General features: G+C 39.1%; 1 protein-coding gene across 1 annotated transcript in view; it reads left to right on the top strand.

Annotated features, from left to right (window-relative positions):
* The window catches only part of stard13b (StAR-related lipid transfer (START) domain containing 13b), a 120541-nt gene that overhangs the window by 85323 nt on the left and 16836 nt on the right, over positions 1 to 18382 (top strand). The window contains 2 exon segments of the mRNA XM_046863206.1: positions 14649 to 14720; positions 16991 to 17072. Of these exon segments, the coding sequence (XP_046719162.1) occupies positions 14649 to 14720; positions 16991 to 17072 (154 nt within the window).

The raw sequence follows: 18382 nt of genomic DNA, 5'->3' as shown, positions 1-18382 counted from the left end.
TGTCAGGGTGAAAGACAAGCACATTTGCTAAAGCCTATGTAATGGCTGTCAAAACACTTCAGCATGTGTGGGAAAGTGGCCATGAGCCAGGGTCTGGAAGTGTTTATCTGGTGTACAGAGTGTGACTGGGAGATATTTAGCAGTGACTGACTTCTGATTGATTTCTTGCTGTGTTCTGAGGCCATATGAGGCTTCGAGAAGATTTTTGGAATTCAGGGCAGAGGCATATAACAGCTTGGTATAACAGCTTGCTTCAGAGAAAAGGGGTGTATGGCAGCTACACACCTGTTCAAGGACTAGTCTAACCTCATGAGGATTTTAAGTACAGGAAATGGCTTTGCTTTGAAGGCTGCGAGACACCAAGTGGTGGATGAAGAATCAGATAAGGAACCCTAGTGATGACTGACGGTCACCTTGTGTCATGTCGCCTAAGGAAATATTATTTATCCTTTATAGCTTTGTATTAATTTTCTAGAATTATCATGAGTCTTTGCTTCATCTTATCATAATGAAAATGATGCCTAGTCCTTTTTGTCCAGTTTGTTCAGCTCCTTACTCAGCTTGAGCAGATTACCTTTCAGATTACCTTTCATGCTAATTAAAGATAACTTTCATGCTAATACCCCAAAATAGCCACTATCCAATATGGACATTCAGTGTCATTGATGTAGTAGAAAATCTTTTCAGATGGCCTAACATTGCTAGCTGGCATTATTTCCTCCCTTTCGCTTTTGAAAGCATTTAAGGGGGAATGTCGAGGTTGTGGCAAAAAGGCTTGCCGAGGCTAGAAAATGCTTAAGTTGATTAAGTGTGAAGTCCATAGAGCATCAGTTTTGGTCAGTAATCCTCCAACAAACTGCATAGTGGCAGCTTTCGGGCTTTCCGCAAATTATCCTCCAGATATTTTGAATGATTTCTGGTCCAATGTTTTTTTTTATTCTGTACCGTATTAAATTATTCGCAGAGCAGATGGTGAAATCATAATTCTTATTCCTTTTGACCCTTGCACAACGCTCTAGGCATATTTTTACACAAATCACGTCTGCCCTGAAAAGCACTTAAATATTATTTACTAGTCTAGAATCTTCCACCATGTGGTGAGCAGAATCCCTCAGGGGTGCGTTCGAGGTCCCGGGTCATTGTGCTGCAGGAGAATTTGTAGGTTATGTAATGTGTTTTTGCTGAAATTTGGAGGTGGTTCAGTGTCATGCAGGATCTTATTGTTGCTGGAAATGAGACATGCCATGAGGTGTGCTACATCCTTCTTTTGGGTAAAGACAAATTAATATTTATTTCAATTCCATTCCATTTGCATAGCATTTCTAACAACTTTGGCCCGAAGCAGCTTTGCAGAAATAAATAGATTACAAATATAAATTTTGGGAAGGTTGTAGCTCAGCAGTTAAGGCTTCAAGTTAGTAGTAGGGCATCAGAATGAATCAGGCATGTCAGGAAAAAAGAAATATGTGGCACAGCTTTATAAAGGGGAATTATAAAGGGATTGGCATGTTTAAGACTCAAAGCAAGGTGAGTTCATGAAAGGTTTAAGCATCACTTAGAAGTATGTGTGTTTCTGCGTGTGCTTGTGTGTGTCTATTGGAGTACTGCCACAGCCTTGTGTACATTCATGCTTCTGCCCTTTAGTGCCTTATCAGCAGTCAGCTTTTGTTTTCTCTGCTCTCTGAATCAATACACTTGCTGTTTATTTTTAAACGAGTGCCCGGACTCTGTGATTTTAAAGGTCAGTCAAAGAAAATCTACCTTCAAAATAACATTTTATTAGTTTCATTTTGTATAAAATATTCCGACTACTGCTTCATCATCAAGTGCTCTAGTATTTGTCACTCCTGGGGATATTTGAAAGACGGTAATTTAGCATTGTGAGTCACATCAGTAGAAGTCAAATATTTTACATCCAATCCAATATGCTACTGTTAGACGCTTTTCCAGTTAGGGGAATTATTTTCATGTCTCATCATTCTTCTCATAAACTCTGTAATTCCCATTTACCGTTTATTAAAGTCTCCTGAAAGAGGGTTTGAATTCTGGCTTTTAAGATGATGATTTGTGACATGGTTATGACAATTGGTATTATATATATATATATATATATATATATATATATATATATATATATATATATATATATATATATATATATATATATAATGACGGCCATCGTCTTAAATGCAGCTTTCAATCCTTTGCTTGAAATTGTCTATCACTCGGGCCGACAGCTGCTGATCAATTGTGGGTACTCCATAGGAAGAAATCTCATGATGACAAGTCAGGAGACCTTGGGGGCCATGGCACATCGCCGAAACATGAAATCAGGTGCCCAGGGAACATGTTTTCAAGAATTTCCATTGGTGCGTTGGCAGCAATGGAACAATGTTTTAACATCTACTGCTTCATTGTGACTGAATTGGCATTTAATTTAATTTTAACAACATCTTAAAGTGTTTTATTCGGCTTATACCACATCCCCACGCTATATATCTTGGAGTATATATTTGGAGCCAGTAGGGTGTTAATAAAGTCAGGTACTGATGAAGGTGAGGCCACTCGAGATCTTCGACACACTTCCAACCCATGTAAAGCATGTAAAACCATGTAAAGCCGGATTTGTGTACATTGCCATTATCATGTAACAAGTTTGGCTCTTTTAGTTTAAGTGAAGGGAAAATGTCATGCTACCACATCCAGAGACGTTCTATACAGTTGTGTACCTTCAACATTGAGGTAACAGTTTGGTGAAGAACCAAATATGGATGGAAAAGTCAGGTGTATTGAAGCAAGTGCATTTGATATTAATATATTATAGATATATAATAACATATTCAAACCTTCTGACCAATCAGATTTGAGACTGCAACATCACCTTGGAAAGAATCAGGGATAACGGATGGCCACATGATGAATGGATAAAAATGATGGTCAGAAAATGTCAATGTTTAGGTTAGAGATGACTAGAGGTCGACCGATTTTTATCATTTGTTCATGAATCGGCATCGTCCGTGTACGTTCTGTGTATAACTCTCTCATACCAGCAGGGGGCAGTAGTCTGTATTTGGCATCCAAACAGGGAAACCTGAAGAGGTATACCTGTGAATATATAAAGCACACAGTGTTTACAACTGACGTTATTAGTTAGATTTTATGAGATGAAGGGGGAAAGAAATGATCATCATACAGTATATTGTCCTTCGGATGCCCTGAGAAAAACCCATATCGCTCAACCTCTAGACGTGACTGACAAACCTATGACATATTTTTGGATAAATTTTTAGGTGTTGATTGTTTAGAAGACTGAAATGACACTTCTTTCACTCAAACACTTTATTTTTCTGCTGCCCAAGCAAATCTTAGCTTTATTCCTAAATGCCCTAGGTCGCGGTGATAACGGTGTGAGAAAGCTGTCGCATTATTTCTCAGCCCCAGGTTTTTAATTAACATAAGCACCCCTAGTGGGTAAGCATGCGAATTACAAAAGGTCTCGAACATGAGCTGGAGAGATCCCACAGCTCTGGTGGGCATGAGGAAGGAATTCTGGGCACAATGTCAGAGCCAGGCAGCGCACTTGGGGGAAATTACACTGGTAGGAAAGTATGCGCTCAAACACAGGTTGGGAGATACAGGGCGATAATTCATTAACGAAACCGGATGGTGAGTTGCGAGTGCGAAATGTTGGATTGCTGAAGGTCCACTGTTTGGTACAGAATTTGGGAAAAACCAGGGGAGTTTAGCTTCCAAGAAGTGAGCATAAGCCATCTGATGAAATGTAAGGGAGGTGTGTGATAAACAATCCCTTTTGTACAGAACCTCAACAGTCTCTCTGTTCTTACAGGAATCCAGGAACCCTGCCACTGTGCTTTAAGCTTCATATGTGTTTGGGTCACAACCATAGTACACAACCATACACAGAGCTCATAGCTTATTTAAGTATTTGTATACATGACAAACAGAGTTAAATTTATTGTATGTTGTAAAAATGGTTCTATCCATTTTTCTAGTTAATTTGATGTGTTATATAATTAGTACCTACACTGTAGCGCCTTTTTACCAGGTACGTGACTGGAGTAATTACTGCACTCATTGTTTCCAACTAGAACTCAGTCATGTGTCACACCTGATTAATGGCACCGTCATACCTTTATGACTTTCCACCTAGTCAGTCGCAGACATTTTCAAACCTTTCCCATCAGTCATGTCACCTCATCTCATCTCATCTTCAGATCTCGGAAGACTAACAGTGCTTTATTTACAGGTTTCTGTTTATGAGAATTTACAGTATGAGAGCCGAGTGCAGACTCTGATTCATTCTCATGCCTGGTTTGAGTTATGCAGTTTGGGGGGGGAGTTTTGGTTGTAGACATGTCTGTAAAGACTGTATCTATTTCCTGTAGCCTATTATCCTCTTCATCACGAGGGTCTAGTTTACCTTAAAGCCATTTTTGGAATAGAGGAGTAAAATACATGAAGTGGTTTATAAAGAGAAGTTGCGTCACTTGGCTTTTATTGGAAAGCCAATACATAAACACGGAGCTGTAAGAAGAAAAACCCCACTGTGGCACAGCATGGGCTGAAGTTCAGGTTTGTTATACCAGAATGTGTAAATTGGCAGGTTTACGCAACACTACAGATTGGATTACTGGTAGCAGGTAGCTTAGTTTGATCTAAGTTATGTTTTAACTATGACTGAATTCGTTTGCCAGGAAAAGTTCTATACTTTTATATATACAGTGCAGACCAAAAGTTTGGACACACCTTCTCATTCAAAGAGTTTTCTTTATTTTCATGACTATGAAAATTGTAGATTCACACTGAAGGCATCAAAACTATGAATTAACACGTGGAATTATATATGGAATTATATACATAACAAAAAAGTGTGAAACAACTGAAAAATGTCATATTCTAGGTTCTTCAAAGTAGCCACCTTTTGCTTTGATTACTGCTTTGCACACTCTTGGCATTCTCTTGATGAGCTTCAAGAGGTAGTCACCTGAAATGGTCTTCCAACAGTCTTGAATGATTCCCCGAGAGATGCTTGGCACTTGTTGGCCCTTTTGCCTTCACTCTGCGGTCCAGCTCACCCCTAAACCATCTCGATTGGGTTCAGGTCCGGTGACTGTGGAGGCCAGGTCAGCTGGCGCAGCATCCCATCACTCTCCTTCTTGGTCAAATAGCCCTTGATGCCTTTAGTGTCACTCTACAATTTTCATAGTCATGAAAATAAAGAAAACTCTTTGAATGAGAAGGTGTGTCCAAACTTTTGGTCTGTACTGTATACAAAAAAAATTTAAAAAACCCCATTCTTGTGACAATTTGTACAAGTTTCAATAAGCAAAGGCGGTTTATACGTTTGTTATACGTTTGTCTGGTGTTACTGTGTTAAATAATAGCGTTTAACTGCGTTTTAACTGCTATAACATGGTGTTTCTCTGTACAGTGCTACATTTTACATCTATGCCATTTATAACTATGGGGTTAAGGGTCTTTCTCAGGGGCCCAGCTTGGTGTTGCTGGGATTTGAACTCCAAAGCCTAACACCTTAACCATTACGCTACCACTTCCACTAAGATAAATTCATGCAAAGTACTAAGCATATGGTGTGGAAGTAATTCCCTGACCAAAAAAACTTAATTCTCATTCGTTATATTAAAAACAGCTTGCCACTGGGTGTGTATTGAGTTAACGTTGAAAGCTACTTGTATATATGTATACTTGTATCAGTCATAACTCTTTGGCAGCGGCGGATCTTGTGTGTTGAATGCAATACCAAGGCTATTATACATTACATAAGGAATACAGGATTGAATCGACACAAGCCATTTCTTGTTAAAAGTTCAATAACGAATGTGCTGCCATGTTGCGCAACACGATTTTTCCTATAACAGCAAGACCCAACCTGGTCCTAACATCAGATTTTTTCCCACCATTTATAAAGAGTTATAATGAATCTTTTAAGACATTTGCAAAACAACATAGTTTCTTGGTAATACTTGCATCATAACAGCTATGATAATTCATTAGCTCATCATTCTCTATTTATTATTTCGTTTTCCTTTGTATTAATAAGACCAGAAATATGCAGCTTGTCTGATTAGAGGGAAAATGGAAACAAGCGCAAATTCCCCTGCCGTGAAGACTGCTGGAAAATGATGACTTACACTTTGTGAATATGAATACAGCGGAACCTCGATTTTTGTGACCTCGATAGTTCGTGACTTTTCATTTGGAACCGGACTGAGAGTAACTCGCGAAAAATCTTTTGTGGTTTGAATGTTTGGAGTAACATTTCAAAACAGAGTTTGTACTAATAAATGACATAAAAATTTTTCAAAAAATATTTAATTAGCGTTTTATGCATTTAAAGTAGTAAATAAATCATTTATGACAAGTAATTCACAGTTTTTGTTGAGTTTACCGTACAGTACATGTACAATTCCTCTTATACAGACTGTATAAGACTGTAAAAAGATCATCACTTATAATCTTATACTCCAGTACTCATGTTAGTTCTCACTCTCCAGTGTTCTGTATTGTTGAAAGATTTATCATCAAACTCTTGAAGTCACCTAAATGAGGATGGGTTCCCCTTTTGGGTCTGGTTCCTCTCAAGGTTTCTTCCTCATAACATCTAAAGGAGTTTTTCCTTGCCACAGTCGCCACGGCTTCTCATCAGGGATAAATACACACCGTTCACCTTCACTGTTGATTTCTGTAAAGCTGCTTTGAGACAATGTCTGTTGTGAAAAGTGCTATACAAATAAACTTGACTTGACTTGAAAAAGGATCCATCAAAACCTCACGATTTTTTGTTACTCGCGAGGGGTCATAGAACGTAACCCCCGCGAGTATCGAGGTTGCACTGTATTGCAAAGAGCGGAGAGTAAAGACTCCTCACATGAATGTATAATAATACATCCACAAACTTGGAGGAGGCCTGAGGTCCAAAAGTGTTCAATAAGGATGACAGAGATTTATAGCAGGCTACTCAACCCATGTAATGCATATCTTCATAGAGCAGGTTTGGGTCTCCTAGTTCAAGTGAATTTAAAATGTTATACTACTGCATCCAAAGGCATCATATACAACTGTGTTCCTTCGGCTTTGCGATCACAGTTTGGGAAAGAACCAAATATGGCTGGAAAAGTCAGGTGCCCCAATGCTTTTGTCCATAGTATGTATGTATCTTCTTCTTCTTTCGGCTTCTCCCATTAGGGGTCGCCACAGCGGATCATCCGTCTCCATACCCCCCTGTCCTCTACATCTGCCTCTTTTCTCTCCATCTACCTGCATGTCTTCCCTCAACACATCCATAAAACTCCTTCTTGGTCTGAATATAGTCAGTTATAAGTGAGGTACTGATGTTCAGTAGGGTGATGAGGCCTGGGGTGCACTCAGTGTTGCAATTCATCCTAAAGCTGTTAAATAGGATTGAGATCAGACTAGAGCAGGCCACTGAAGATCTTCCACACTAAACCATGTAAAGAATATCTTCATGGAGCTGGCTTTGTGCACAGGGGCAATGTCATGAACACGTTTGGATCTCATAGTTTAAGTGACGGGAAAGTTTAATATTAGAATATAATATCCAATGGCATTCTTTATACTCAGGACTGAATTGTATTGTATTATTAAAGTTATAAATGAATACGTTATTAGAAAGAGAGAGAGAGAGAGAGAGAGAGGAAGTGAACAATGTGCATTTGTGCTGCACCTCTACTAACAATGAAGCTGTTAGTGTTTACTCCTGGTGCCTTTTTCTGTGTGTTATATTTCTCAGTATTCGTCAATTTCACCTTCTGTCTTGGCAACTTGTGCCTCAACCCATTAATCATTTATTCTCTGTTTACCTCAGTAGGGCCACTAGGAAATGCATACAACAGCTTTCTCACTATGCAACTGTTGCAACAATTATTTCAAATGCATTTAATGATGGAATCTTTAACACACACCTTCCTTCCAATTAATCATGTTTGTGTAATAAGTAAATATATAAATATACTGCACCGATGATATTAGATTCAACCTACAGCCAGGAGCTACTGCTACAGATGCTGGAGCTACAAAATCCTTTCTGAGCAGGAAGAGAAATTAGTTTAAATAGGGGTTTGGAGCAAGCCATCATGTTTGGATGCTGATTTGTGCAGTTAACAAAGCTGTGTCTTTGACTTGAATGGAATCCTCGGTGGCATTTTGCGAGCTGCTTGTGCTTTGTCCTGCTTGTATCGTTGGATTGTTGTGGTTTTCGCCCACGTCCAGTGATCCAGTCGGGCCACAGACATCGGGCTGGCGTGTGAGGAGGGCACAGCGAGCTTACACAGACCGGGACGGTGTGAGCATGCTGCACAGGCAGCCACAGAGCGCATTGATTCACTGGATGCCGGTTGCCTGGGCGTGAGGTCATGTTTTCCACATTTTTTTGAACAGCCTACGCTTTTTTCTTTCGTTCTTTTCGACCTCTTCTTGCTGGAAATTTGCTCCCAAATTTTCCCTCTATGACTTCTTCCTAGTAAAAAATGTCAGCATTTAGCATCATTACTGTAACAAGTCATTTAATCTCTTTTATGAAACTACAGTAGACGAATGACACCGGGTTACGAGTTCGAAGATACGACTCCGATGATGACGACGTTTAAGTTTGATTGCTTCAGACAACGGGAAGGTTTAAAAAAAGTCGCAAGTTACGACATGCCACTGTGGCACCCAGCCAGGACGGTGCTGCCAAAAAATGTGTTAAAAGCACTCGGAAAAAGAGCTGCAGCAGTTTTATTGGGAGAAGGAAAAAGGGGGTGGGGCTGAGAGCAAGTCAGGGAGGGGAGTCACTAGGGGTTCATGTATATGACTGCAGGAAGAGAGAGGAGTTCTTAAAAAAAAAAAAAACGGAGAGGCAGAGAAAGCAAGAGGGGCCGAGCGAAGGGAAAGAAGCAGATGAGATCAAACAAAGCAGAAGAAGAAGTGAAAAAAAGGAGTGATCCTAGAAAGTCAGAATGAACGTGGTTTAATCATGGTAGCAGAGCTGCTCCAAACAGAACACTCATGAAAATTTCTCGTAAGTACCTTTTTTTTTTAATTAGATGATGTTGAATTTTCGAGAAGGAATTATCTCCACATGCTTCTGTGGAAGAAAAGCAGAACGTGATGTATGGCTCTTGGCTTTTACCTGAGACTGGCGCCTATTTCTAAGTCTTACAATCCATCACTATTGGCAGATGCACTGTGTCATCACTTCTTCAATACAAGCAGAGTTTGCAGTATCTGACTTCTTCTTAGTGTTGTATAATGGATTGTGTTTCTTATGCAGTTGCGGTAAATAATACAAGAAATGCGTTTTGGCAAAGATCTACAAATATAATATGTAGCATTCCTGAACTGTAAGTTGTGAGAACAAGGTGATGTCATTATTTAATCCTAATATCTGATTTCTCTGAATGATAAACATTATTATTTGCCATTCATTTAGATTTAACATTTCATTATTTTGACTCAAAAACTTGCTACCATTTCTTATACTGTATTTGACAACTTATCGATTCTATTATCCATCGAATACTTTGTCATTTTTGACTTCAAGATTATTACTGACACCATATGGAATAAGGTTTGTCCATATTTGCTGTTAGAAAAACCTCCACTCTTCTGGGAAGATGCTCCACTAGATCTTAGGGTGTGTTTGTGGAGTTTTGTGTGAGATTCGTTCAGGTACATGTGTGCTAGTAAAGTCAGGTAGTGATGTAGAAGAGGTGAGGAGGCCTGGGGTGATGTTCAAATTCATCCCAGAAGTGTTCCATAGGGTTGAGGTCATAACTCTATAGCAGGACACTCAAAATCCTCCACTCCAAAGCATATCTTTAGGTTTGGGTCTCCTAGTTCAAGTGAAGGGAAACGTCCGATATAATCCTGTGCCTCCAATTTTGTGGTTATAATTTGAGGATGAAATACATATGGCTGAAATTGTCAGTACTTTTTGCCCATATATTGAAGTATAATGACTTAAAATTGCATTGCTGTGATTTTCTTCTTATACTATACCCTGATTCAGGTTCAGGTACATCAAATCCAGAAAGTTGAAATAGATGTTGAGACTATTATAATTTTTGTCTTGTGAATTTGGCAATCAAAACAAACTGGAATCTCAAAATACCCTAATAGTGACCTTTTCACAACATTTTTACCGATTCAGACCTTGTGTACAGTGCAGAATTGTCTAAGACTAATTTGTACTCTTCTTTTTATTCACTCACACAACCTAGTCTGGATCCACGTGATTAAATGGAATGCATATCAACGACTCTATTGCGAGTTCGATCTGAATTGTTGCTTGATTTCAATTAAATCAGTTTATTCTTTAGTCTTTAGAATGCAATCCATTGTTTAAACGCACAGTCAGCGCAATTTATCAGTTCGCTCCGTTTACATGTAGTTTTTGTATGTGAGCTAAACCAATGAAAGGACAGAGAAAATCAAACGTTAGTGCTCATAGAAATAGTCGGACATTTTAAAATGTAAAACGTCTTATGGGCGTTTTTTATTTTCCCCTGGTGTTTTAAACCATTTGTTGCGTTTTGTATATTTTGTTTTATATTGTGCTTTTTTTTCGAAATCAAAAATGAAAAAATGAAATGAAATGCTGTGCTTTTTTAGGATTTCTCAGATCCCACTTTGGGAACTTATTAGTAGTATTAGTATTTAATGACCATCTATCACACCAGCAGGCCGATGTTCTTGCGTTTAATAGTTTCTTAATAGTTTAAATTCTATCTGTTATCAACGGTAGCTAGCCAATCATTCATCTCCAGTAAGAGCTTTGTCCTGGCCATGGTTGAACAGTATCTGAAGCCTGTCCTGGTAACACTGCGATTTATCCTGGACCAGACAGTGCATCACATGACTCCTAATTTAGTCAGAGACAGTTTTCAGCAGGATAGGCTGTGGTATGCGGATAGGAATTTTCGATAAAGTGCTCCAACGACGTGGTGGTAAATCGCTTATATCCCTTGGAAATTTTTTTACATTTTATTTCAAATACAAAAGTTGGATTATGGGTATTTATAAATGATAATTTTTTAATTGATAAAATGTATTGCTTGGCATCCGGATTGCATATGTAGGGAACACTGGTTGAACTGGACACCAGTCTGTCACACAGCACCAAACACACATTTCCACCTTGAGGCAATTGAGCATTGTCAGCCCACATACTGGCATGTTTTTGGAAGTTTGGAAGGACACCAGAACCTCGCATGGAGAACATGAACATGCAAAACGCCACACAAGAAACTTAGAAACCTGAGCTCGCCAATGTGACCTGCTGCACTAGCATGCCGCCTTTGACACTATCCTGACCCCTAATTATGGCACATAGTTCTCTTCCCTGAGACATCGCAACAAGAGGGGGAGTGTGAACGCAGGATGGTGGGGTATATGGTTACAAAATGTATTACATCCCTGATTTCTCAGCTCAGGTTTACTCTCACATTGACTCGAAACAGACTGAGAGAAAAGAGGCTGCATCTGAGTTCAGCGAGACTATTGGCTGATGGTGTGTTTGCTCTTAGGTGGTGACCCAACAGGCGTCTGGCTGAGGGTAGGTCACAGTTCATTTGTGCTCAAGGACGTCGCTTTGCTAATATTTGCAGAGCGGAAAAAGTTCTAGCGTCGGGTCGAGATAAACATTTCCACAAGCCTTTTTTAAACTCTCAGAAAAAGCAGGCATGTCTAAACATCCCAGGTTATTGATGATTCTTTTGGAAACAGTGAGACAACATGCATCGGATGGACAATAATCATTGTGTCAATGAGTCCCAGACATGGTAAACACCCTGACATAATCCTGTGGGTCTTTTCCTTTTCCAGAGGCTCACGAGGTTCGGGGTGTGGTTGTAGTTTAAACAATGCCAGGAGAAGTGTGTGGTGTTGGAGAGTGGGTTTTAAGTTCTCGAAAGTCTTTACCATGTATACAGTTTACTAGCTAGACACCAAAGTTTAATTTACACCACATGATTAAAAAGGAAGAATCTTCACCAGGTCTATCGGTTCTCGTGTGGTTCTTCTCTCTCTTTGTTCGTTAATGCAGTTGCGCTCAGCTTTTCCACTTCCCTCTTTCTCTTTTTTCCTTTTCCTCACTGTTTCCTTAATTTTTTTGTTTTTTTTTGCTATAACTGGGAACGTTGTTGTTGTCCAAACTGGAATCATCCTGTTTTTTTTTCTCCAAACAGCTCAATAATGGGCATTAAAAAAACACAACCTTGGAGGCTCCTGAAGTAAAAGCCCTGTTTATTAATGACTATATTTGCACTGATTGTATTATTTGGAGGTGGTACAGCGGTGGTAAAGTTCCTGAGTAATCCTGAGCTTGGGTTACACTCTGAATGGATGGTTTCGTCCTTTCTGCGTAGATGTTCCAGTCGGTTCTTCAGTTTCTTCTCAACCCCCATAAAGTTTTCACTTGGATTAGCTGGGAATATGTGTGTGCATGGTAGGTTCCTGTCAGGAACTAGCACCCCATGATGAATCGACCCAGCAATTGTATTTGATTGTAAAGCACTTTTAACAATTGAGTTTCGAGACACCTAACTTTTCCACTCGTTTGTAGTTTTTCCCCCAAACTGGTAATACAAAGCTGAAGGCACACAATGTATAGGATGCTTTTGCATGCGGTGGCATACAATTTTCCTTTCACTTGAACCAGGAGACCCAAACTTGTTCCAACATGACAATACCCCTATCCACAAAGCCAGCTCCATGAAGATATGCTTCACATGGTTTGGACTGGAAGATCCCCTGCTATAGAGCTCCAAACCCTATTGAATAACTTTGGGATGAATGTGAACGCTGAATCAACCCCAGGCCTCCTCACCTCACCTACATAAGTACCTGAATTTACACCTTGGTGGCTGAATGAATCTCAGACAAATCTCCAAATTACACTTTTAAAATCTAGTGAATCATCTTCCCAGAAGATAGGATTTTATTATAAATGCAAATAGAGACTGAGTGCGGCACTGGATGTTTACAAAAATCATATGTTCCACAAGCGTTTGTCCCTATAGTGCGATATGTCAGTTTTCATAGTGGATCCAAAACCTAGTGTTCCCAGGAACGCTATTTTATAGAACATTTAAATAAATAAACGTAATAAAAAAAAATCTGATTGAATTTTGGTAGCTAAATGACCTAAATCATGACTGCACTACATTAGATTCCTATGTGTTTTGGAGAAATCATTACCTCAAATCCATCTTTCTGGAAATTGCTAACAAAATGCTAAGACATGCTAAGCTTCATAAACTGTTTCTGACTAAAAAAGACCACAAAGGAATCATCTGATTTTGTTTTTCCAGGTGGTTGACACACGATAAACGCATCTTCCCCCTGGTTGACGTGCTCACACGCACAATACATAAGCCCTAAAGCACTCGTGACTCACTTTGTAGCTCTGCGAAAACACTAAAAGCAGCCATTGTTTTTATATTTACAACAGACCGGTTCAGTGGTTCGAACGGGTGGGACAAAGATCCATTCGGTGCATCAATCAGTGTCCCCCTGGGAAAGCGTCCATAATGGGCTATAGTTTTAAAGAGTATCAGATCTCTCCCTGAAGATGTGCATGTCATTTACAAGATCTTCAAGCGCTTTTGTTGAACCGCATAGCATTCGAACACTGACAGGAAGAAAGAAAAACAGACCAGATCTGGCTCCGAACTAAAAATAGTCTTGGCGCTCTGGCCCCTTTTTCGAGGAGAACGCGAGTTGTGTCGGGTTGATGTGTGTCGTTAATGAGAAATCTTGTTTGGAGAACCTGAAGTGGTCGGTTTGAAAGAGCGAGACGGAGTTTCCATCACATCACAGCATGATGAAATGTCATGGAAAAAATAAAGGACATCGGTGAAGACTACATCTGTTAGTTTTTACGATGATGTAACGTGGAAGAGCATTGGGATTTGTTTGTCTCCACATGGGCTGGATTAATAGTATGCATCGTGTTCTATAGTGTATTGTTCCCAGTCTTGGATTTTGTGTGTGTGTGTGTGTGTGTGTGTGTGTGTGTGTGTGTGTATATACTCAGTTTGTATTCAAACGCCCCGATAATTCTGGAAACTGTAGTGAGAAACAGTGGTAGCTATACATACACTATATGGCAAAAGTATTGGGACACCTGACATTTTCCAGCCATATGTGGTTCTTCCCTAAACTGTTACTCCAACGTTTCTTTAAATAGCATTCAATTTTCCATGCATTTAAACTAGGAGACCCAAACCTGCTCCAGCTCCATGAAGATATGCTTTACATGTTTTGCATTGGAACATCTCCTGCTATAGAACTCTATAACCCTATTGAACAACATTTGGATAAATTGGAACGCTTCCTTGGCCCCAGGCCTCCTCACCTCACCTACCTCAGCACCCTTACTATCACATTTGCACAGATTTTCACCAGGACATTCCAAAATCTAGAGGAACATTTCAAAAAAGTTATTAAAAGAGAAACTGGGGACAAGGTTTGGCAAAGAAATCACATAAAAATAGTCAGGTGTCCACAAACTTTTGTCCATATATAATATAAATGTAAAAAAGCATTACAGTGGATTGTTGTATATAAATAAAAAAATAATCATTGTTTTTTTTTTTCTGTTGCAGAGATCGAAGCAAAGGAAGCTTGTGAGTGGCTCCGAGCTGCCGGTTTCCCGCAGTACGTGCAGCTTTTTGAAGGTAACCCACGTACAATCCACGTGCCAATATAAAAACCAAAAACCAAAAAAAAATGTCCCACTTTAAAAGCTTAATAAAACTGTATTTACGTTTACAAAAAATGTAACAGCCTTTCGAACGGCACGTGACGTCACTGCTTAATTAAGAGCAGCGTCTCAGACAGATCGTTTGGGACGGAAGTGAAAAATCAAGCGTTTAATAGCGACTCAAGTTCGTTTGTTCGTTCATGCATTCGGAGTGACTCATTGTTATTTCATTTATTCAGCTGCTGGCTGGGGTCTGGAAAACGAAGTAACGTAAAAAGACAGTAGTTTAAAACTTTAAAGTGCTGACGGAAAGGAGGACGGCATTTGGGCAGTGTGACTTGTTCCAGTTTAAAGTTACAATCCAAACATCCTACAGTTTGACACGCTCAAAGAGAAAGGGCATGGGAACAAACTCGTTTCATCAGCGCTGCAAAAACAGTCTTCCGCCTAAAAAACTCAGTCGCCTATCCGTCTCTGTAACGAGAGGCTTCGTCTGGCTTAAAGACACTAGATTAAACTAAGGAGATGTAGGTATGGGGTACTAGAGGGGTCTACCTGTGCATTAATTTAAAAATTATTACTTTTAAACTCTTGAAAATTGATTTTGCCTAATTGTACATTACAAAATTAGTTTTTCCGGATTCTCGAATCTGATTGGTCAGAAGCTTTTTGATTAAATAAATGTAGCAGTAGTTATAGTACTATTATATACTAACGCCCCCATGTGGCTGAATGAGCACAAATCTCAATAAGCACACTCTAAAATCTAGATCATCTTTCCAAAAGAATTGACTTTATTATAAAAGCAAATGAGGGCTAAATGTGGAATAAGATGCGCAGAAACTACATATGATTCCTGCTGTCAGGTGTCCACAAACGATTGTTCATATAGTGTATTAAAATCATATATTATAATAAACATTAATGGGAGGAGTCTCCAGTGTCAGAGAAAGATGAAACACTTTTTGGTGTTTATTTATTATTATTTTTTAAATGAGACGTAATTAAAGAAAAATAATTGTTTTTATTGTTGTATTGGCGAATCACACTCATATAAGATGAAACCACTTTTCCATACAATTGAACGGTAAAGAAACAACGCTGGATGCGTCACATTAACCCGCTGAGTATTTTACTAATAATATGCAAATAATATGCGAGTACTGATATCAAGAAATATGCTGAATCAAATTTCATTAATTTCAAACTTAAGGTGTGTAACAAAACATTAGAGGCAGTTGGGTGCAAAAGTTTGTATACCCCTCGGACCAAATTACAGAAGACATTACAGAAATGCTTTTTTACAATAAGTTAAGATTTTTATACGCTTTTTAATTATTTCAAACAAAACTGTCAGGTGCACAAATCAGGTTCATATGATTGTGACTTTGGTTGAATGTTACTTTTTTATAGTGAGGGGGCTTTTACAATTACACACAGATATTCCTGTATTCAAAATATTTGTGCTTCCTAACTTGTTTATGTGGAAAATCCATGCAAGATTTAACATGATGATCACTGTAGGTCAAAAGTGAAAAAAAAGTGACCGTTCTTGGAAACAAATGTGGATCCTGTAGGGTTCATTGGACAGGAAATGACTCAAAGGCTTCTCTCAAAGAGAATCCCAGGTTTTTACACACAAGCCTTAATTAGAAGGAACCAGCTGAAGAACCCTTTTTGAAGAAAGCTTTGTTATTACTAATATATTATGCAGAATGTTCAAATGGAATGTTTTGATGGACATTTAGACGCAACCACACATTCGTTTCCATCAGAAATGTTTCTACCTACAGAAGCGACCGACTTTACGAGATAGACAGCACATCTTTTCATGCGCATTGCTTTTGAATCTTTGAGAGGAGCCTGGCTGTGGTTTTACTTTAACGTGAAACGCAGGGCTGTTTCCTCCGAGAGTAAAATGGGCTGGGGGGGGTTGGAAGGGGCTTAATTGCACCCATGGAATGTTATTTTTTAGTAGGGTCTGGATCTGGCCTTGCCATTGCTGTTGCACAAACTTGGCACCGTGTTTCATGTAACACGTAATGCTTTAATTAGCATGCAGATTTCCAAAACAACTTAGCTGCTCTCGGCTATCATTCGCTTGTGGAAAGAATGTAGCGAATTACGATTTCCAACTTGCAAAACCATTTATCCAGGATCAATTACGATACAATACATAGCTTGTTATCAGAATGAGGAACAGCAGATTTATAATGCGCTGTAATCTTTGCTGTTTCTTTGTAGATTCACAGTTCCCTATCGACATCACGCCTGTGAAGAAAGATCACGACTTCCTGGATAAAGACCTCGTAGAGCCTTTATGCAGGTAACAAATGTTTTTTTATGTTCATTTTAAATTAAGGTGCAGGTTTGGAGAAATTAAGCTGTTTCTTGATCTTTCCCTCTTTGGACCAACCCTCATTTTTACCCCCAACTCTTTTTCATTTGTTCATTGCACTTGAATCATTTTAATAATATGATATAAGTATAGAGTGCTACATTATAGACAGTAGTGTGTGTATATTAATCTTAATATTACTACTGTAAGGAGAGTAAAAGAAGAAAACATGTAAGGAAAAGAAAGGTGGAGGAAAATGAATCACAATATTAAAAACAATAGAAAAAAACATCAAGAACAAGTTACAGCTCTACAAGAAAAACTCCCTGAGATGATGCGAGAAAGAAACCTTGAGAGAAACCAGACTCAAAAGGGAAAAGGGGAAATGGCATTGGGAATTAGTGAATTCACTATTAATTTTTTTCTGGACATTTGGACATTTGTTTTGTTGACAGTCATTGTCTGGGTCTCTGATCATAGTCAAAACAGTATACAGTATTTACCATGATCTGTTACATCATATAAGATATGGGGTTGCCATTGCCATGCAAAGTCTCCATCAGTGAACAATTGAGAACTTCAACAATTTTGGAACAACAATGATTGGATATTTGGGTTCACCCAGATGACTGGGTTCCTCACAGAGTCTGGTTCCTCTCAAGGTTTCTTCCTCGTACCTCACTACGTTTTTCTTGCCACTCTTTGATTTTAAGAATTGATTTTATTCCTTAAAGCTGTTTTTGGGACAATATCCCTTACTCCAATCGCTAATACAAGTACAACTGAATTAAGTTTGGTTGCATTTGTTCCTCTTATACACCGAAGACCCATAAGGAACTATAACATCTCCGAGCCCGAGCTCCTCCAGCTTTGTTTGTGCATGTACATATTGATGGGAAAGGAGACAGTCCGGCAATTCCGGTCGCCATGGAGACGGGCACGGTAGGAAATCACGGGGCAGGATAGCGAGGCGCGCTTCACAAGACTAGTCCCGCTCGGACTCTAAACAACCCTTAAGCATCTCATCGAAATTCCAAACCAGCTCGCCGTTGAGACCGAACAATGCCGATACCTCCTGCCTCTCTCGCCTTCATTCACTGTGACTTTTCACTCCTTTCTTAAGTCCTCAGGGAAGCAACGACTTCATTCCAGTGTGTATAATAGGGGGAAAAAAATCTCTAGAACACAGTGTGAAGGCATTACAGGCTCAGTCGTTTTTTTTTTTAACCTGGTGTCCAGTCATGTCTGATATTTAGATTGTACAACCTTTTTGTGTGTATATGTATATGGGTGTTTGA

Source organism: Silurus meridionalis, chromosome 12 (genome assembly GCF_014805685.1).
Source record: "Silurus meridionalis isolate SWU-2019-XX chromosome 12, ASM1480568v1, whole genome shotgun sequence".
NCBI lineage: Eukaryota > Metazoa > Chordata > Actinopteri > Siluriformes > Siluridae > Silurus > Silurus meridionalis.
The sequence above is the reverse complement of the archived record's forward strand: the minus strand, read 5'-3'. Positions and strand labels throughout refer to the sequence as shown.